Below are 21,417 nucleotides of genomic sequence, written 5' to 3'. Positions count from 1 at the left end.
TTCACTTTAACGAGGGTAATACTGTATACACCCGTGGACATTTTCGTTGTCAAACATGAACAGTGTTGCAAGGAACATTCCTGCACACATCTTTGAGTACCTTGCTTTTCTTTAATGCAACTTCTCCTCTCTGTGGACTCAGCAGAGGAGTGCGTGCCTGACTGAACTTCCACACGTGCAATCCCTAAGGTCAACTTAGCCAAGATTTGCTAGTACCTCTCCTCCAGACTGTTGCTGGAGCTGCTGCCCAGAAGGAGCCCAAAGTGCCCATGGCATTGGGCACCTGGGATTTCCACCCCTGGCCTCTGGTGGTGCGGCCAGTGCCCTGAGATTTGCTGGGAACATCTGAACACACTTTCTACTGCTCCTTCCACATCTTACTCACCAATGTAGATCGTCACACTTTATCTTTTTGATCACTAAATGATTTCAAGCTCCTGGTCAGGACTGAAATGCTGGCAAGAGAGAGGAGCGAGTGAATGAAGACTCTGCTAATCGGCCTCTTTCTTCTTCACACAGCAATTTTCCTAACAGATGCAATTACATTTGAGAGCTTCAGAGAACAGAATCTTATGTTTTATTTCTTTATTCATCATTTTACAAATGGGATTCACTGTAAAAAGGAAATTGCCTTTGTGGTTCGGTTCTTCAGGCTGGAGTGCTCTGAGCTTCAGTTTTTACACCAGCTGCTGCTGCCACCTTTTCTCTGGTGGGTGAGAACCAGCCAGGGAGGGAGGCTAAGAAATCAGGTAGAGTTCCTTTAAATCCAATATATTTTTATTCTTTGTAAATACAATGAGTACAACCTTTTAACTTCACAAATCAGTTAATTCACTTTGTACAAGAAAAGTTTTACTCATCCTATGATAGTCCAAGTGCTGAATATTTTTCCTCAGTGCTAGTACCTAATAAATCAAAATGTGAAAAGTACAGCAGCTATTTTAAAATGTTTGTTTCTACATTTCCATAAGTATAGATTCATACCAAAGGAGCAGCTTATAGTGTAGGACGGTGTGTGTGTGTGTGTGTGCGTGTGTGCGCGTGTGTGCGTGCATGCGCGCATTCAAGGCTTTACTAGAAACCGGTTTTCTGAAAGGCATTGAAGAGTCTCAGGCTGTTAGCATCGGATCAATCAAGAAAGCTTTTAGCCTCCATCTCCTTGGGGTTCCTTCTGGCATCATGTCTCTGTTCATTTACTCTCTGGTGCGACTGACTGAGACACGAGTTCGGACCCCCATTGCCTTTGGTCGCAGCACTTTGTTAACGGGACAGCAATCTGCCTCATCATCCATCTCCACTTTATTTGGTTTGGCTGTTTTAATTCATCCTCCCTCAATTTGCGTTCTTTTAGTAAAGCTCTTCTATTTTTGAGATGTTATCCAACCTGAAGTCTTGGTGAGAGTCTCCTTTTCGTCCACCAATTCCTTTGACAAGGTTGCCTGGCCTATGGTATCAAAGAGAAGGAGGGTGGGGGAGAGGGGAAGAAGGGGAAGGAGGGGAAGCAGAAGGAGAAAAACAAAAGAAAGAGAAAGGAAAGAAAAAAGATAGAGAAAAGCAAGTCTCACGGCATAAGCTACCTTTCATTCACTAACTCGGTTCTGAAGGCCACTTCATGATGTATTACGATAGAAGAAAAACTTTTGATAAAACTTTTGATTTAAGACCTAACCATTATTTTTAAAATAATTTCTCCAACATAAAATAGTTCTGAAGGCTGCTGTCTGATGTTATATACAGAACTATATTTGGTTACCCAACATTATCTGCTAAAAAGGAAAAGAAAGTTCTACCGATGTTTCAGCTTTTGAGAGTTCAGCCTGATCTTCCAAGTAAGAAGCAGAATGGCATGGCCTGTGGCAACCTCCCTACTATTCAGCCCCCCTTCCCAGGGCATGGCTCTGCTCGGGTGGTCCTGTGACAACCCCTTTCCTTCCCAGGCTGCCCTACCCTGGCTGAGGCAGCAGGTCAAAGCGACTGGAACTGTTTTGTGTCAATTGGCATTTTTTTTTTCCTGAAGGCTACACATTCCCAGGTTTATGCTTCCTGAAGGGTTTGTTAGTTGAGGCTTATTCTCCGTGGGTAGAAGTTCATCAGATACTGTCCCATCCTGAAAAGTGGGGACTCAGAGCTTAGATGTCACTGGATTTGTACATATCTGAAAGCAGTCTTGTAATTGGCACGTTGCCGATGGTTTTTTTGAAAAACACTTCTTCTATCGTTGACGGACTAATAGAACGTAAAGCTGGCAAAAGCAACAGGAGTTTTCCAAAGCGACAGGGTTGAGTGGGATATCTGGAATAGGAGAAGCCATGACAGCAAGGTAAGAGCGACGACTCATGGGAATTCGCATCTCATATGTGAACGCACACCATCTTCAGCATAATTTCCTGATTGGGCCTCTTTAATACCACACTCTACCTGCAACAGAGACCTACGCAGGTGCTACTGGCCCTGTTGTGTGGGTTGAATACTTGAGGCATGAAGAACATAAATGATGCTGCCAAAATCACTGTCTTTACATTAGCAAAGGGGTTGCATTTCATTTGGAGAACAGGGAAGTTTAAGAAATACAGTTACTGGGGTGCCCAGGTGGCTCAGTCAGTTAAGCCTCCGACTTTGGCTCAGGTCATGATCTCACTGTTCGTGAGTTCGAGCCCCGCGTCGGGCTCTGTGCTGACAGCTCGGAGCTCGGAGCCTGGAGCCTGCTTCAGATTCTGTGTCTCCCTCTCCCCCTGCCCCTCCCCCACTCGGCTCTGTCTGTCTTTCTCTCAAAAATAAATAAACATTTTATTTATTTTTTTTTAATTTTTTTTTAATGTTTATTTTTGAGACAGAGAGAGACAGAGCATGAACGGGGGAGGGTCAGAGAGAGGGGGAGACACAGAATCCGAAGCAGGCTCCAGGCTCTGAGCTGTCAGCACAGAGCCCGACGCGGGGCTCGAACTCACGGACTATGAGATCATGACCTGAGCTGAAGTCGGACACTTAACCGACTGAGCCACCCAGGCGCCCCTAAATAAACATTTAAAAAAAATTTTTTAAAGAAATATATTGCTAAGTGTAGGTCAAATAATACACTAAAGGTTGCCAGTGTCGAAAATAATCATGGTGTTGATGATAAAAGTAGCGATAACATTCACATTTTCTGATTCTCAAGGCTCCCTCATCAGGCTAGTTCCCTCAAATAAAATGGTTTCCTTCTCGAAGCAATTCTCCAAATTATTATTCAGGCATTATACTTAGTCACTCTCAGGAATAATTCCATCCTTATTACACTGCAAATTAAAGACTAAGTTCTGTTGGGTGGCAGTGCCACCCAACTTTCATGTCAATGAAATTGGCATATAATTAAAGATGTGAGAAATTGCTTAACAATTTCCTCTCTTGATGTCCAACATGCGTCTGTGCTCAGATGTGCAAGTTCGATTTTCTGCTGCCTTTAGATGCCTGTAAGCCACTTCCTCACTGTAGCCCTGATATTTCTTCAGTCAATTGTTTGGAATCAGGCATCCACATACTTTACAGGGAGGTCTCCCTCCACTACAACAAATCACCTGGAGGACTGAGCTCCAGGGACACCTGTCTGTACCCAAGCTGGGTCTAACCCCTGGCCACAAGGTGCTAGAAACTGACAGATATCAAAATTCCTTTATAGGAGCTAGGTAGCTGAACACTGCATTTAACTGACCAATCACTCCAACCTGCAAATAGAATCCAGGGGAGAAATTGTCATGGCTGTCTGTTAGCTTTGGGTACCCAGGAGTCCCTCTCTTCCACCTGATGAGAGGCTGATCATTCTTTCTGAGCCTCTGAGGACCCCAATTGGCTCCTTCACGGCCCACCTTCATAATCACCCAGGGACAAGGACCACCAGACCACATTTAATAATGTGGTATGGAAATGGTGGAGCTTAGCTACATTTTTTAAATACCCTAATCCCATCACTTATTCTCCTTGCTCAAAATATCTTCTATGTTTCCTGGAAAGTAATCCCCAAGACCCCCATCTCCCTTCCCCCTTGGTCATTTACTCTCTTCAACAGCTCCCAGGGTCAGGCCGAGCAGTAAGAACCCTGCATTGCATACGCAGGGGCTGCCTAGACAAGCCTCTGCCATGTCTGCAGCACTCACCCAACATGCTGGAAGTTTCCTACGGTGAGGAACCACTGTGGGAAATTGTAACTTTCAGAAAGGATAGATTTGGGGGAATCCATAGACCATTAACTCTTGATTTTCTGCAAGTAGAAAATCCACTCACCTACTCACCCATTCCTTTCATTTCCTACTTAGGAAAGGACTGGATAGTCAACAAGAATTAACTGTCTGTTAGATGTCGAGTACTGTACTACCTAGAAACAATAACAATGTGTGTGTGTGTGTGTGTGTGTGTGTGTGTGTGTGTATGTGAGTGAGAGACAGACAGAGACATTGAGAGAGTCTGACTAATCAACATTAATTTTTAGAATATAGGGGCACCTGCGTGGCTCAGTCAGTTAAGTGTTTGACTCTTGATTTCGGCTCAGGTCATGATCTCATGGTTTGTGAGATCAAGCCCCACGTTGGGCTCTGTGATGACAGCACAGAGCCTGCTTGGGATTCTGTCTCTCTCTCTGTCTGTCTGTCTCTCTCTCTCTCTCTGTCCCTCCCCACTCTCAAAATAAATAAACATTTAATAAACAAAATTCCACGTCAAAGCAGTTGTGTTCTTTCAATTAATAATTTCCTTGTTTTGAGGCTGGGGTAGAAGTAATATACTTGTCATTTTCCTAAAATAGACTTCTGTTAATTTGTGGTTTAGCTCTCTCAGGTCACCCTAGGAGAAGCTTCTGGTGCACCAGGCCCTCTCAGGCTCCCCTTCCTCTTTGCTGGCACCTCTACCAGTCCCTCTACTGGCTGTCCCTGCAGCCCTTCTCCCCTGCTGAAGTCCTGCCATTCAAGGACCAGATCACATGTCATCTCCTCCATCACCCAGCCTTTCCAGACTTTCCTCAGCAACTAGAATTCATCTCTCCCACTCCACACTTTGCTTTTTCTCTCTTCTCTGTCCTCAATTGAATGATCACTTCTGCCTACTTCACGCAATGATAAGGGAAAGTGTCTTTTTCTTTCTAGTGTCCCACAATACTCACCAGGAGCCCCTCACATAGCAGAGTACTCAGCAAATGCTTGACTGAATCAGTAAGTGGATATCACATTCTTTTCAGTGTAATGTTCTTTATGCCTCAATGACTATAGATGTCAGAGGTCAGATATGACATACAAGTTCGTTTTTAGTGGGGCGGGGGGGGGGGTAGTGCCCAAATTATGTACTGTTCCATTTTATAATTTTGAACAAGTATTAAGTGCTTACTATACATTCTGAAATTTAACATGGACTTAAATGTTTAAAACCATGGCACTTTAATTTGAAAGACATATACACATGTACTATCACTCAGCACAGGTTCACTGACACTCCATGGACAAGGAACGGTTTTATTCATTAGTTTTCAAAAGAGGATTTATAATAGAAATAAGCAGATCATAGCAGAAGTGGTATCACCCCCAGTGAATACAGGTGACTTGGTATTTCGCCGACCCCTTAGGTGAGAGAGATATTAACTACCTCTACCCTCTCAATGTAGTTACTCCTAGCAGAGAGTCTATGGGCGATGTTGAGATGATCAAGACAGGTTTGCATGGGCTTCCTTTCAAGGTCAGTCGAAGAATAAACAACAGTAGCAACTCTTTTCTAACCTTAGATCTACCACAGTCCTAACTTAGGAAGCTAGCAGGATTCCACCAACTCTTTAAAAGCCTTTTTTTTTTTTCCATCTTAAAATGGAATCAGAAAGTCTTTAACTCTTGGTGGACTTGTCCATTGGTGCCAGGAGGAGCACTGCTGGAGCTCCAGTGGCTGAGAGGTCCTACAACTAGCCAAGAATATTCTCTGCCAGTGGGCCCTGCTTGGCCAGAAGTTGCCATGACTCAACAGAACTCAGTGGATACCAGTCATCAAAGCCAAACAGCAATCATGATGGGGCTAAAGATGGCCTCTCAAGGATGATGTGACCACTCTCTAATATATCAACTAATATACCACTTTGGCCTTCATTTTTGACCTTTCCCATATCAGGGTCCATTCACACAAATGTGTTCAAATGTTTTGATGGATAAACTTGTTCAGCCAGGACAGCCATAAGGGGTCTGGCAATGCTTTCATTTGGATAATCTAATCTTATCTGCTCCTCTCACCCATCCTGTGCAATAGGTGAGGACACAGATTCTAGCTAAATTAACTGGCTGGCAACAGGATGATTAGCCACAGGGTCTGAACTGGCTTATTACTGCCTGCTCACACATTCACAATGGAAGCAATTTTCTTAAGTGCACATTCAAGGCAAACAAGAGTCACCTGGTATGGATGTAGCTGTTGAGGGTTAGCTGAGCCTCATCTTGAAGGGCTGCGATGGCAGCAGCATTCCGGAAACTTCTCAGTTCAGAACCACTGTGTGTAGGAACTAGAAATGAAGACCAGGAAACTGTGATAAGCGACACAGGAAATGCAGACGGGAAAGCAGCTCTCTGGAAATGGATGGCTAGCAGGAGAACAGTAGGGTCCCCACTGTCGAGAATGGGGCCAACCTAAGAGTATCAGCTCCCTTAAAAACCATCACCTCTTTTTGCAATGATCAGTCTGGACTTTGAGGTGGCAGAATTAGGGAGGTGGCAAAACTGTGGAAGGAGAAGAGACAGGGGTTGGCGTCTGCCTACCAGCTTTGAAAGTGACGATGCATTTTAGACAGGCAAATTCGGTAGCATCTAACCGGAGTTGTCTAAACCGAGCCACCACCTCTTGTAAAGCTTGTATTTCAGATATGATCTTGTTCAGCTTCTGGGAATCTGTGTTGTCACCATTCATGCCTAGAATAGAAATATGGAATAAATGCTCTAATATGAAGGCATTTTCATGATTTAATATTGATTTTTGACAGAATTCTGCATATCAATATCTATTCAATTGTCACTCTAAGATATCTGATTCCGTGTAAACTGGCTATATTGTATGAAAGTTAATATAAAATCTTCTCTTGGATGATAACAAACACAGTAATTTGCATTTAAATAACAATGCAAGCAGTCATGAATACAACAAAACAACATTATTTGCATTTAAATATAGATTTATAAATGACAGGTATACTCTATTGTTCAGCAGGAATTTGTTATTCTTTACATGTTGTTCTTTTTTCAGTAATGTATTTTTATGGTAATTTCTACAACAAAGTCATTAAATTGTGCAATTCTTACCAGATACAGCCAGTAGAGTGTTAGCATCAACCGGAATGGCCCATTGTGCTATTCCTAGAACAAACAGTTCTCTCCAAGCATCTTCCAAAAGCATCAGCTGTCATACAATAGATGTATAATATAATATAGTGTGTAATTTATAAATTTATAAACAATTTCAATATGTAAATTTCCATTATTTTAAAAAGTGTTTTAAATGCCTGTCTTGGTAATTTTTCCCCTGAATATTCTAGCTTTCTTTTCTTTTCCATATTTTCCTTTTTGAAAAGGTGCCTATAGATAAGCACATGCATCTGAGAGTCAGCCATTCCAATTCCCCAAACTTTGCTTCCTCTGGAAAGGGGTTTACCCCTCATTTCCTTGCATCCATTCATTCCTGACCACCTAGAAACTTCTCCAGAGACCCAGGCTCTATGAAATGCCACCAGCAGCTCAGCAGGTGATCCCTTTCATATAAAATGCTGATATTATCAGGGTCGAGGATTAGAGACTAAGCGTGCAGATCTGGGCCCCCATCTTCCTACAAGGTTGGGGGGCTGGGCAGGGAGCAAGGAGAAATCACTAAATCCCAAGAGGCATGCAGGGAAATCAGGGTGTAATTATGTTAATCGGGTTTTGCTGAGTTTACCTCATCTCACTGCCTGATTTTTCTGAGACTCATAAGTGGACAGCATCAAGGTGCTTGTCATTTTCATTCTAAGAAAATGTGCTACTGAATATTTAAAATGAAAATCTGGCTCCTTTTCCAAATTAATATACTGGATTCCACTCCATTGCAGTTTGCTTGTTGTTGAAGGGTTTCCACTGAAGGGCTAAGTGGCAGACAGTAAGTAAATTTTGTTTGTATTAAAGAGTATACAGATACCTGTTTTGAGAAAAAATAGCCAGTGTGCACACATGCACGTGCACACACACATGCACGCACACACACACACACACACACAAACACACATACACACACACAGCAAATGGTTAGAGTCAGCCAGTAAACCTGGTCAAAGATAGAACCTAACCATTTTGAAAAAATCTGTTTTTGAAAAATCTCTCAAAAACCAGCCAATTCTGGATGATTTATGTGAAGGGATTTCCTTTTGAGAGCTAAGAGCTGAATTGTGAAGGCTTGTAACCAAAATCACAATAAGACCAAAGGTTTAATTTTGAAAATGCTTTATTTTTAGTTTTATTGCATTAAGTACAGAAAATAATACTTTAAAAATGCAAGGTAAACAATATCTAATTCTGACCATGTCTGAAAGTCCAGGCTATGGAAAAAAAGAACATCCCATGCTAGAAGATTAAATGTTTTGAGCACATTGCTAGGTCTGTCTGTAGGAAGGATGCTTCATATTAAAGGGCACTATCATGCTTTAATTAGGTATAAAATGAATTAAATAAATAAACCATTTGCTTTTAAAACTACTTATTAGTTTTTGGGAAGTTTGTCATTAATTTCCATGAATGTCTGGGTAACAGCCAATGGTTATTATGAACACTTCATTTTCTTTTTTCCCCTCAAGATTAGAAAAATTACAGCAGAAGCTATTTCTGATATTCCTAACAACAAAATTTCTGGCTTTTGTTACAATGTAATTTTTAGCAGCACATACTCTTTCTCCCTCTGAATGTCATTTACAACTGCAGAATTATGCACAATGCCCATGTGTTTACAAAACCTCTAAAAGTACTTAAAGAATCAAGGGAGATCCTAGCCTAGAGTATGCAGTGTACCCTTTAACTGCACATGCTGATAAATTAGTGGTCAAGGCTGTATCACAATGGAAAATATAAAGCTCTGGGACATAAAATACTAAGACTAGCCCTGAAAATATTACAGGGGAATACTCTCATCATCCATTTCTCTCAGGTCCAATATTCTTAAGAAACATCGTTTTATTATCAATTTTAAATATCATTAAGATTTCAAAAATTTGTGATTCAATTAAACAGAGAGAGAGGGAGAGAGATGTTCTTCTATATTTGTTTTTCATAGCCCAGATCTAACTTTCCTGAAATAACATAATTGCATCTCTTAGTAAGGGTTCCATAGCTAGATATTTTGAACCCACAGTAAGAAGCTAGTAAAAATCGTTTTCCCATTGCTGCTAGGAAAGGATAGCTGGCCTTCGTGATTTATCCAGATAACCTCCAGTTTCATAAGGCTGATGACTGTTGTTTTTTACCCAACCCCCTTCCCCGAGAGCTCAGTACCCTCTTGGTCATACCTGGTCCTGCAAAGATAGCGTGGAGAAAGCTGGTACACTCTTAGCCCACTTGATGCTCATAAACAGAAGCCTGGCAGCTGATTCACACACTGACTCTGTGGCCACTTCATACAGATACATTGGGGTCCCATTCACTTCATGGGGGTACTAAGCAGGGAAGAAAGAGAAACACCAGGGAGTGAGGAAACCACAGCTTTGCAAGAAGAGCCAATCTTTAAATTTTCTAATTAGAACAGGGAAGGAGACAGGAATTTGGGTGTTCTGCTGAAACATGCAGTTGCCATTGGTAGATAAAAAACAAACATCTATATCTATAGGCTTTGAGAAATAATAACCGTTGGGAAAGGCCCATTTCCAGTCTTTGGGGGCCCGTTCCTTCCAGAGGGGCATCTGGTTTTTCTGTCCCCTGTGGCAAGTTTTCCTCAGGCTGAGCAAAGTGCCGGGCCTGTCTCCCAATTTAGACAAGAGCTGCTTGCATTTGTGTAAATAAAAATAGATGTGAAAAAAGTATAAATTAATAGGCATCCCAAACACAAATATGCATATGAGTATTTTTAGAAAGGATTAGTATATTATGGAAATATTTCAATTAGACATCTTAATCATTCACAGAGCATTCCCATTCATAACTGACAACATATTCATAACACTACTTTCCCAAGCTTATTATACACATCAAGGGTAAGAAAGCAATATTAAATATTGTGCTTGTGTGTGTGCCCAGGTGTTTGGCTTCCTTGCAGAGTGGGGCTGCAGCTGGCCCTCCCCTTCTCGGCCTGGAGTGGGTGCTTTGGGTAGGTACCAGCTGGAAGCCTGGAAGGCAGTCCCTAGGTGGCAGCCTTTTGAAATGGTTCAGGCTGTGGCCCTGCTAAGTAGAGACTCAGTCGTGATATAAATACATGCATCTCAGAAAAGAGGGAAGGGAGAGTGGAAACTGAAGCCAGATTCCTCAAACTGTCCTAACAGGGTGAGCTCCACACATTGTTGTTGCATTAGGGACCCACAGCTTTGCCCAAGGAAACAGATCCCTGAGATCTTCAACTCAGGGACTCTTTTCTACCAGCTGTAGCCAACTCCTTTTTGCTAGAAACAGAAGTGCTCTTCTAGTCTCCAGAAATACCTAGGTTGTTCAGCCAGGGCTCCACACCAAGGGATTTTTTTTTTTTTTAACAGGTGCAGGTTCCTGGGCCCCACCTCAAATTTGCAGAAACAGACTCTATGGGGAATGGGCCAGGGAGTCCACATTTGTAGCCATCTCAGAGAGTGACTTTACTGACCACTAAAATTTGAGCACTCCTGGCTGAACAGGGAAAAGTAGGAAGGGGGCCTACAGCTCCCTGCAGAGCCTGACTCGGCACCCGCACCGTGGCCAGGTCTGTCTTTTGCTTGACCCCTCCCCGCTCAGAAGAGATGGGCAGGCCCTTCTCCTCCCTCAGCCAGGCACCAGACTCCCTGAGTCCAGCAGGGACACGAACCTTGGGCGTGGGCTGAGCCAGACTCACGAGAGTCTGCCGCTCCGGGGTGGCGGACACGGCGGCCAGCTCCAAGCCATGCGGCTCCAGCTGCGTGACTGCGGTGAAGAAGGCTGGCGCGGGCAGCGCTGCGGAGGGGAAGTGCGCAGCCGCCCCGTTCTCTTCCTTATGTCCACGGAAGTAGAGAGCCACCTGCTTGCGAATGGTGGACGTCCGAGGCCCCCGCTCGTGCTGCACCGCTGCAGAGACAGACAGATGGACGAATGCCCAGGGATCAAAGACTGGACAACACTTAGCCGCTGCCGCTCTCCCGGGCCAAATGCCCCATCTGGGCAGGCAAGGTCACTAGCGAGGTGAAGAGAGGGAGGGAGAGGGAATGTGTGCGCAGAGGACGCTCTGACAATGTCTTACACTGGAGGCATTAGAGAGCTGAAGCTGAGAAGAGGAGCCGGGCCCCAAGTGTCTGATAATGGCCACGCCTCAAGCAAGACTAGGTGTGCTCTCTGTGGGTTCAGGACTCTTTCCCACCCAGGGTGGTCGCAGGGAAACCAGAAACCTTCTGGGCAGGAGTAGTTAGATACCCTTGTATGCGACAAAAGGGAGAGGGAGCATTGCACCCAGCCAGGCACAGCGTCCCTGCACACTTTTCCTGCTCCCCCACCTCCACCCCCGCCGAAATGGCTTTTGGCCTCCTAGGGCGTCAGGAGAAAAAGAGCCCGGGGCACACTGTGGGATGGAAAAAGGGAGCGCCCGTCTTGGAGTGTGCTGGAGGAAGGCAAGGGAGATGTGACAATTACCGCCAACAGTTTAAACAAACAAATTAATTCAGGGCAATCTTCCGTTCGCAGAGCTTGACAACTTGTCAATACACAAGTTCAACAGGTTGGACGCTCCCTCCTGCTTCCTGCGCCGCGGAGGAAGGATCACTCCCCAGTGGGCGCTGTGCCTCCTGGTGCTGCCACCCAGCCCGGCCCGTCGCCAAGGCAAAGTCCTCTCAGCATCCTGTCCTGAGACCCCATTCCTCCCTTTCGGCCCGCCCCCCCGCCCCCCCCCCCCCCAGTGCAACCCAGGCCAGGCCTGGGGCGCCCTCGCCAGGACACCACCCGGCACGCACTTGGACTAAGCTCTTTGCGCAAGAAGCACCTTACTGCTTAGTTCTTGCTGCGAGCGTTTAAGAGCCTTCTGGGAGTTGGGTGTCAGAGGCACCCCCAGGCATCACCCTGCCTCTCCAGCCTCTCTTTGTAAAACCTAGAGAAGGCCCAGAAAAAGTCCAGATCGCCACAAAGGCCATCCCGATTTTGGAATCTTGAATTAGCAAACAAGGGCTTGAAATTCCGAGTGCTTGTGTCTCTGCCCTCCCTCCTCCGACACAGTTCCCCAGTCCCCACGATCTCCACCCTCGAAGGCTATCCAGACTGCGAGATTCTGCGGGAGACTAACAGGCTTAGAAGTGGCCACAAAAGAGCTGCAAGGAGAGGCTAGAAGAGGTATTAGGATGTGAAGCAGGAAATACCGCGCGTGTGTGCCCAGCAGACTGGGGCTCCCGGGATCGCGGTCTCCGTGGGGGTGGTTATGGGGCACTAGTTTCCAATGTGGCCATGGGCCATACTTGGAGAGTTCCATAGAGTGGGGGTGGGGGGCTCATGCAGAGAGACGGAAGGATATGACTGAAAGTCCGAGGCCAATTCCCAGCATCTGGAAAGATGTGCTGGGGAGATGATTTACATTCATTGGAGTGCCATGTATTTTCTGTACATATAATTTGCTTACTAGTCAACCAACATTAGAGCGATAAAAATCGGTACTGATTACCATCTTTGTTCATGTTGACTTCCAAACACTTCTTCAGCCGACACGCCCTGCACTGGTTTCTGTGCGTCTTGTCCACCGGGCAGCCTCCCTGGAATAGAGCGCAGGAGGTCAGCGGCCCAGGGCCTTTAGACTGGAGACGCGAAGCCGGCGCCAGGTGGAGGGAAACGTGGAGGCGGGAACGGACCCCGCCACGGACCTAGGAGCTGCAAGCCTGGGTCCGCCAGACTCAAAGGTCTTGGGCATGAGCAGGGCCAGGCAGAGAGAGGGCTGGGATTCCAGGGGCTACTTCAAAAGGAACAGCCCCTGACCCTACGAAAGTGGACAAGGAGGAAAAGTCCTTCTCCAAGCAGGTGAAGGGTCCCAGCGCCTGGTTGCCCGACTGCTGTGCTGGAAGGAGCTCTAGAGGGGAACTTCTTCCAGGCGCGGAGGTGGTGCAGCAGGAGCGACACTTTTCAGTACCGAAGACAGCGACCTGGCCCAGAGGCGGAGGCGTCAGAGCTGGGCTGGGAGCAGGCATGCTGGTCGGGATCGCCGCTATGTCCAGTCTACCTCTTTCTGTCACTTTCTGTCAGATAACTCTCTCCCATTTATTCTTCACTATGCTGTTTCCTTACTCTTGCCGTTGTACCTGAAGCCATTCTTATAACCAGCATGTGAAACTTGTCTTAAAGACTTGCCTCAGCACAGATTCATGGAAACAAAGCCATTCCTGGAAAGTGAGGCAGAAGCCAGAGTGATTAGGAGGGCAAGACCTACGGAGGTGAGGATGGGAAAGGAAGAGTCCAAGGCCTAGGCAAAATCTACAGATGCCCGCTATGTAAATATGACCAGAAAGATAATGTGATGGACTGTCTGACAAAACGATAATATGGACTGAGAAAATTGGCATTATAACTGGGGGAAAAAAAAGAGCTAATTACTGACTTACAAATATTGATTTGAGATGCACGAGAAAATAAATGTTTTAACTAATGGCACTTTCTGGGAAACTATTGGCTATTAGAAGAGGAAATTTACAGGGGCGCCTGGGTGGCTCAGTCAGTTAAGCGTCCAACTTCAGCTCAGGTCATGATCTCATGGTTTGTGAGTTCGAATGCCATCGGGCTCTGTGCTGACAGCTTGGAACCTGAAGCCTGCTTCGGATTCTGTGTCTCCCTCTTTCTGTTCCTCCCCCCTTGCACTCTCTCTCTCTCAAAAATAAATAAAGATTAAAAAAATTTTTTTAAAGAAGAGGAAGTTTACAGAGAAAGTTTCTAATGGAACTTCAGTGTTCATTCAGTGTTAGGTGTTATTACTGAGGGAACTTATACATAGATACATATAGTCACAGCTACATATGCATTTTATACACCAAAAATACAGAATAAGTTTGGTGCTCTTCTCTGTTTATACGACTTGCTACTGTTACATGTACACTGGGAAGAAAGAGAATATAATAAATGCATTTTATTTTGCTTCATAACCTAAAAAATTCATATACTCTGAATTTGGAGTATGCACACTTTCTGAAATAGCCCTTAGGAAAAAATAACACACTTGAATATACTTTTTTATGAGATCCCACCCTTCTGATTTAAAATATATTGAGGTAATATTTACAATAAAGGTGGGGCAGAGGTTCATAATAATTTCCATATGTTTTAATTACTATTAACAATAAATTAGAATATTATTTATCTAATCTTAGAATAAAAGAGATAAAGGAAATAATCTTTGCTTTCTAAGTGAATTTTTTAGGGCAACTTTGAGGGCCAGTGTAATAGCTCAATGTAAAGAGGTTTAGAGAACTTGTTATTAAATGCAGTCATATATCTATCCTCAAATGTCATCTTCCTAGTATTCTGATAAACAAGCTAATGCAAAATCGAAGCCTTCATTTGTTCTTAAGAGTGTCTTGAAATCAGATCATATGTATATAAATATCTGAAGCTTGAGAGAAAGATGAGTGCTTGAGCTCAGCCCATTTATTCTCTCTGTAAGGAGAGGACACCAAGCCTGATGAGTCTATTATCAGTCCTTTACAAGGACTTGGACTGACATCAATATGTTTGAATTGATAGCCAACCCCTTTGAAAATATCAAGCATAACATCTGAGATTTTGATTCCCCAATTCTGTGCATTGCATAAAATTAAAAGGTAATTTAAGTAGAAGCCTGCTCAAATCTGAGGACCCACAGTAATCTCATATTCCTGTGGGGCTACAGGGATACAGCCCTGCATGTGTATAATGTGATGTGTCCATATGGTGAGCTAGAAACTGATACAGAGCTGTGTACCCAATTAAACAGGTAACAGGGCTGGAGTTCAAAATAACTTATCCAAATGTAAATATCATCATGTTTTTGTTGATAATCCAAATCTATTGGAAATTAATATGAGCAGACATAGCTTTAGAAATAGAATAATTCACTAGCAGCAGACAATATTTGTGTATGTATACACATATATAAATATTAATTAGTGAAGATGTTTTACCATTTTGGTTACCAAAGGATGACTTCTGACTAATACTTTCTCCAGGATCTTCTTGGGAGTCAAAGTGGTGGCTCTGTGCTGAGGGTCTGTGTGCCTGGCTGAGGAAAAGGCAAAGTGTGGGGCCAAAAGGCTGATCTCCTTGAAATGAGCCTATTGCTGAGCTGGGAACTGAGTCAGGGGGTCCTACTTGCTCTTTCTGGAAGCTTTGGCTCACTCTCAGCCCATGCTCTAACCCCCTTGTCTCTCTGAGATAGTTCTGCTTGCTCAAGACCAAAACACAACCAACCAGGCACATCTTCTAAGCAGAGAAAGAGAAGACATGGGAATCTTGGAGAGGATCCAATTTACCTCTTCCTTGAGAGTCTTCTTTTCCTGTGCACTCTGCCTTTCCTGTGACTCTGCCTAGCTAAAGTCACATGGGTGCTGAAGCCCCACTGACCACTACCAGAGCAGTCCTGCTACTCTGAAGTTGAAAGGACACAGCCCTTCACAGGGCAAGCCCTCCGTGTTCCAAATGATCATGCTCACTTTGGGTGGCAACCTTGACTGAGATGCTTTGTGCCTTTTCCTTCTACCATGGCAGGCAGTGGTCAGGTCACTGAGCTTGGGTGCTGCTAGGAATGTGGGTGGGGTGCAGGCAACAGAACATAGCCTTTCTCCAGATTGCCCTTGTGGTTTAGATTCTGAAGTTCCTTAGGTACCCTCCTCTGACTTCAAAGCCACTGGGTGTGGGCCATACCCTGTGTCAAAGTGTGTCAAAGGATTGCAAAAAGTGGGACGTGTGTGTGTGTGTGTGTGTGTGTGTGTGTGTGTGTGTAGGGAGGAGCCGGGATTTCAGATTTTCCCCTGCAAACTCTGTATCTTCCCTTAGCTCTTCCCGCCTTTCCCACGCGGAAGAGCCTCTGAGCGTTGAGGCGGGAAGGAGGGAGAGGAAGGGAGAGGTCAGAGCTTGGTCTCTCCCCAGCAGCCTGGAAACTCGGAGGAGGCCTTGGCACAAACAAAGAAAGGGGAGGCAGCAGACGGAAGCCGGGCGGTGCAGCCCTGGCCGAGGTACCTGGTTTCCAGATTTGCAGACATACGTCCTATTCCTTCGGATACTCCGTTTGAAAAACCCCGAGCAGCCGTCGCAGGCGTAGACCCCGTAGTGTTTCCCCGAGCTGCGGTCGCCGCACACTTTACAGGGGATATCTAAAATACGGCCTGAAATCGCAGGAAAGACAGGGAAGGGGGGAAGGGGCGAGAAGGAGAGGAGGGCGGAGAAGAGGGAGGAAAGGGGAGCGGGAGAGAGAGATGCTAAGCAATCTGACCTCTGAAGGGATTAGCACCGAAGCTGCGGTAAAAGCAAATAATGAAGTGATTTTATAGCCAAACTTTTTTTCCTTGAGCAAGTGTCAGTTTCCTACAATGAGCATTATTCATGCACCGCTACATGTATTTGGGTCTCTTCTAATCGCTGAGACCCATTTTGGAATAAAAGATTACAGCAGGCCGGGGCGGCAGCACGGCCGCCGCTGCCTTTCTGCTCCGCGGAAAGTTTGGCCGCGTCCCTCCCCCGCTCTCGCATTAAACAGAGAAAGTTGTTAGCGCGCGAGGAGACAAACTTGAAATGTAAAAGGGGAAAGAAGAAAAACAAACACGGCTGGAACCGGGGATGGCAGCTGGAAGGCAATCGAGTTTTCTCTGAGCTGCCGGGCGGTTGTTATTATTAGGATTATTATTGTAATGCTAATACTAGGATTATTAATGATAATAAGGGTAGTGGTAATTGCCCAACTTTCGCTTTACCTATTTTAAAAAATGCTTAGTGGATCGCTTTTGAGAAATTATTTCTTTTAGGAAAAGAACATTTTCCCCCCAAAGTAACTAGGACCGGGCTGGGCAAACGAAAGAGAGTGACGCGTGTGCGATCCCTTAGCAGGTTAGCGCGGGACAGCCACCCCCTTCTCCCTCCACTCCCCAAGTTCTTCTTCCTCAAAGACCTGTCTCCTCACACTAGATCTCGGTTGGGTCCCTTCCTGCCTGTTTTCCACCACTGTGGGAGGCTGATATTTTAAAGGATGTAGCTGGTTTCTCTAGACTGTCCTCCACCCTTACTGGCCTCGACAGTCGCCTGGTTTAAGAGAACTTTCCTTGGAATCTCCTCAAGCCTGGGGTGGCCATGGACCTTGGAGGAATGTTACGGAGAGGGTTGTATCCCAAAATTCAGAAGAGAAGGAACTATTTTCTCTAAGGTTCAAGAGTCCAACAAGCCTGAAGAGATTTATAGGGACTTAGAAATCTTTCCTCCCACAAAGTATTAAAGTGTTAACATTTTGGTAGTAACAACAATGATAGTAATAATTAACTTCTTTACATTAAATTTTCAAGTCGCTACTCGACCAAAGGCCTCCAGTCTGGGCCCGAGATGCCTCCGCCTCGATGAAACTGGACAGTTGCTCCCTGGGGCGCTCAGGTTCGGGAACGCTATCAGGCTGGGGTGCAGAGAAGCGAGTCAGAACAACCCGGCAAGGGGAATAGAGAAGGCGTGGGCCCCACGTCGGGAAGGGCCGCTGAGGTCTCAGAAGTGGAAACTTGCTCGTGGATTTTGAGGCGTCCTGGTAGGCGCGAACCCCTGACCAAGGCCTAGGAGGACCTGCTGGAGGCCGGGAAGGAGGGACTTAGGGAAAGCGCCGGCGGCCAGGGTGGGGGTGGGGGTTCGGGAACGACCAAGCTCGGCCTGGGTAATTACAACCCCGCCATAGCACCTGCCTATACAGCCACCAGTGACCCGTCAAAAAGAGTAGCATGGGAATTCAGACGGCGACAAAGGCCGGTGGGGGAGGCGCGCGGCGAGGCGACCACCGCCTCGACGCCCCCTTTCCAGTACTGTGGGAGGAGAGGTTGTGCTGGGGGGAGGAAGGGGCTGGAGAGCGCCAGGAGAGGCCACAGCGGGTCTTGTCCCTCACCCCCTTCGGCCCGTCAGTGCGCCCAAAGGAACTCACAGCCGCCCAGCAACCGGGGACGCAAGCTCTGCTGCGCCGCACTCACGCTAGAAACAGTAAACTTGGTTTCCATATTTTGCAACCATCGTTCCCAGCATGACACAGGCCCTCTGGCTGAGCGGGGGTCCATGTTTGGGGTTCAGCAATCTTGTCGCCCCAGCTGTCTTCTTCCTGGTAGCAGTTTTGATGATGCCAAGATGAGCGCGCAGGAGGAGCAGTGGTGGGCTTTCTTCCCCCCCCCCCCCCCCCCCCCCGCTTCCCATCCAGACAGAGGACAGGGACACACAACTCTGGAGAAACCCATGGGACGCAGGGAGGACCAGTGCAGGGTGGGTGACTCTCCTCCAGATGGGGCGGGGTGCGGGGCTCCTCGACAGTCGCCCCTCGGGGCCTCCACAGCTGCGGGTCGGCCCTGCCACGGAGCAGACCTCCGAGTCACGGCTCCTGGGGCAGATTAGAGGCAGGCGTACTCGCCCGGGGCGGGGCACAGGAGGGAGGGACGCGAAAATTCCGGGGCATAGCGGGTCTGCGCCTCAGACTCCGCCACCCAGCCACGTAAAGGTGACTTGGGGTCACGAGACAAGCTGGTTGACCCCGTTGCAAAGCTCCTCTCATTTAGCAAACCGAGCGAGCTCCGACGTGAGGCAGGCGGGAGTTTCCTGAGGCTGGAAAACCGTTCTTAACTTCCCTCGCCAGGGGGTCCCCTCGGGGCTTTTTGTGTGTCATAATTGCCTAAAGATATATGGCAGCTTCGATTACTGTAATTACCATCAGAGGCTGTTGAAAGAAGTTAGTCTGGGCTGCAGGGGTGACTGGCCGGGGTCTTGTTACCACCCAGGCGGGGCTCCCGGGTGACATCGCTCTGCCCTCCAGCTGTGCGAAACCGAGCGAGGCGGGGGCCGCAGACCTCGCGGCCCGGCTCGGTCCTGACCTCGCCCGCTGCGCGCCGACCTCCTTGCCGCCCGGGGCCCGAGGGCCGCAGGTCTCGGGCCCGGCTGCCGCCACCTGTCTGGAGAAGGCCGGGATGCAGCGGCGCCGCGGGCGGGGGCCGCCTTCCTGCGGGCCTGAGAAACTGTAACAGCTGCGGCCGAACCCGCGCCGGGTCTCAGGCTTCCGAGGCCGAACTCGGGCCCTTGGGAAGTTGGAAAGCTCCCAAGTTTCCCCAGCGTGTCACTCAGCCGTTCTTTCTGAGTCCGGGCCGTTCACCTAGGTGCCAGTCCACCGCGCGCGGGTGCGGGCCCCCAGTGAACCGAGCTTGGCGCCTGCCCCTTCCCCCTGTTCCGAGGCCTCGCTTTTCAGGCGCCCCCCCGCCACCCCAACACGCATCAACCCCGCCGACTCCTCACCCCAAGTGGGCGAACGAGTCCGAGGCTCCTTACTTCTAGGGAAGAAGGCGAGGGCCTGTCTCAGGGCGAAGTAGCCAGGAGGCCTGCCGAAGCCCGCAGGCTTCTGTTTTTGCATTAGAGGCTCGGAATGCTGCAGAAAAGGTTTCCTTCTGCCCCTCCAGGGAAGGACCTCACCCTCCAGAACCTGGGCCACAAAAAGCCAGGCCTCCTCGCTTCCCAGAAATTGGAGCAGCAAGGGCCAGCGTAGGCCGGAGGCTAACTGGAAACGCCAGGCCTCCGCAAGGGTCGGCTCTGATTTGTGCGGCGGCAAAGTTTCCTGCTCTCTTCCCTCTGCCCTGGTTCTAAACATCTCTCCATTTCTCTTTATTGTTCACGTTCACTTCACTTGAATTTTTAAAACGGTAACACCCAAACCAAAGCGAACGGATAAAGTGAATTGCTTGCCACTTAAGTGGGACTTCATCATCAGTTCTCAGAAGTATCTTGGATTCTCCCAACTTTCAAAGACTCAAGACAATGAGGGCGTGAGGGGAGGGGGTGTTTGAGGAAAGCAAGGAGCCGCAAAAATGCTATAGGCAAAGACAACAAGGGCGGCGGGAGATCTCCGGGACGTGGGGACTGCGGCGGGGGCTACCTCCAGTCTTGGGCCCCGGAAAAGGCAGCCCTGGGCCACCGGAAGGCGGGAACTGAAATGCCCCCAGGAGATCCGAGCCTTGCGACAACGCCCGCCCGCGCCGGCTCGGGCCTCCACATTCTCGGGTTCCGCAGGCACTGGGAGAGCAGATGCCCTCACACACACAGACACGGAGCCCCCCACTCTGGCGTCTGGGGTTGGTTAGAGATCAGCCACGGCTCGACATTCTGACGGGGAGCTACCAGCTAGGCAAGTTTGAGGGAGGAGAGAAGCGCGCGAAGGGAACAGGCCGCACACTCGTGCCTCTGCCGAGCTCCCGCTCGAAAAATCCTTGGGATTAGGGATTTGGTCCCCTCTTTGCTAGAGCGGTTCGCCATACTTTAAATTCCCCAGTTATGACCTACGCGGATTTAGGATTAAGGAAAATGTGACTTTTAAATTGTTTCTGCTTCCCAGTTTGCAGGATTATTTGAAATAACTAGAAACGGGGTGCAAAGCATTCCTTTCAAATCCGCTTTGCGCAGAGTTGCTTTTGCGCGCTGGAGCTCGGAGTTTTGAGCGAGCGTGTTATTGTGCTGCAGCCTGGAGCTGCGGCCTAGTTCCCGCCCCCCGTCGACACTCCCCCCCTCCCCTTTCCCCGCACCTGGTCTCTAAGCGGATGCGACTCGCGGGACTGGCGGGCTGCATGGGTCTCAACCTTCCCACCAAACCAGGGAGGGGGGGGGGATGAGAAATCAAGCAATCCAGAGGTAACGAAATTCTTCCCTCACCACGAAACATCCCGACTCACGGGCTACAAGGAGCTGGGCCAAAGCGCACACGCCGCCGGAGTCCCTTTCCCGGGCTCGGAGCCGCAGCGTTCCGGGCAGGATCTCCCCGGACTCCTCTCCCGCCCACCCCAGGCTGCGCGCCTGAGCCCCGCGGCGGCCCGAAAGGTACCCACTTGTTGATCCGGCCGGCTTGCTCATGCTGGCTGTCCCGGGGCGGAGCGGTTGGTGGGCGCTGCCCGAGTCCCGGCCGGCAGCGCCCGCCTCGCCGCCGGGCGCCGCAGCTCTCCAGCCGCCCTCCAGCCTGCAGGCTCCCGGGCCGGACAGGTGGGTGTCGGTTGCGCGCTGCGCTGCTCCCTGGGCGTTCAGAATTCGTTCCACAGTGGGAATTTAAGCATCCTCAAGTTTCTTCCCGGCT

At 47.9% G+C, this 21,417-nt stretch overlaps 1 protein-coding gene across 1 annotated transcript; it reads right to left on the bottom strand.

Moving 5' to 3' along the window:
• Positions 1–655: 655 nt before the first annotated feature.
• NR2E1 (nuclear receptor subfamily 2 group E member 1) lies at positions 656–18,382 on the bottom strand. The gene is made up of 11 exons (XM_042940408.1): positions 18,253–18,382; positions 18,026–18,156; positions 17,646–17,742; positions 16,326–16,471; positions 12,796–12,883; positions 10,987–11,222; positions 9,512–9,658; positions 7,290–7,386; positions 6,753–6,902; positions 6,394–6,499; positions 656–2,292 (listed from the first exon to the last, which is right to left on the bottom strand). The coding sequence occupies exons 1-11, from the start codon at positions 18,380–18,382 to the stop codon at positions 2,130–2,132; spliced, it is 1,491 nt and encodes a 496-aa protein (XP_042796342.1). The 3' UTR covers positions 656–2,129.
• Between the last annotated feature and the right edge of the window lie 3,035 nt (positions 18,383–21,417).

Source organism: Panthera leo, chromosome B2 (assembly GCF_018350215.1).
Source record: "Panthera leo isolate Ple1 chromosome B2, P.leo_Ple1_pat1.1, whole genome shotgun sequence".
Lineage (NCBI taxonomy): Eukaryota > Metazoa > Chordata > Mammalia > Carnivora > Felidae > Panthera > Panthera leo.
Note: the sequence above shows the minus strand (reverse complement) of the source record. Positions and strands in the feature narration are given on the sequence as shown.

What these genes read in the sequence shown, in the direction of transcription:
- NR2E1 (XM_042940408.1), bottom strand. Translation starts at nt 18,382, where the DNA reads ATGGACCCCCGCTCAGCCAGAGGGCCTGTGTCATGCTGGGAACGATGG. An exon ending in TCTGCAAATCTGGAAACCAG is followed by an intron (nt 12,884 to 16,325) that starts GTACCTCGGCCA and finishes GCTCTATTCCAG; the next exon opens with GGAGGCTGCCCGGTGGACAA. An exon ending in CATCGTCACTTTCAAAGCTG is followed by an intron (nt 6,500 to 6,752) that starts GTAGGCAGACGC and finishes CTTCATTTCTAG; the next exon opens with TTCCTACACACAGTGGTTCT.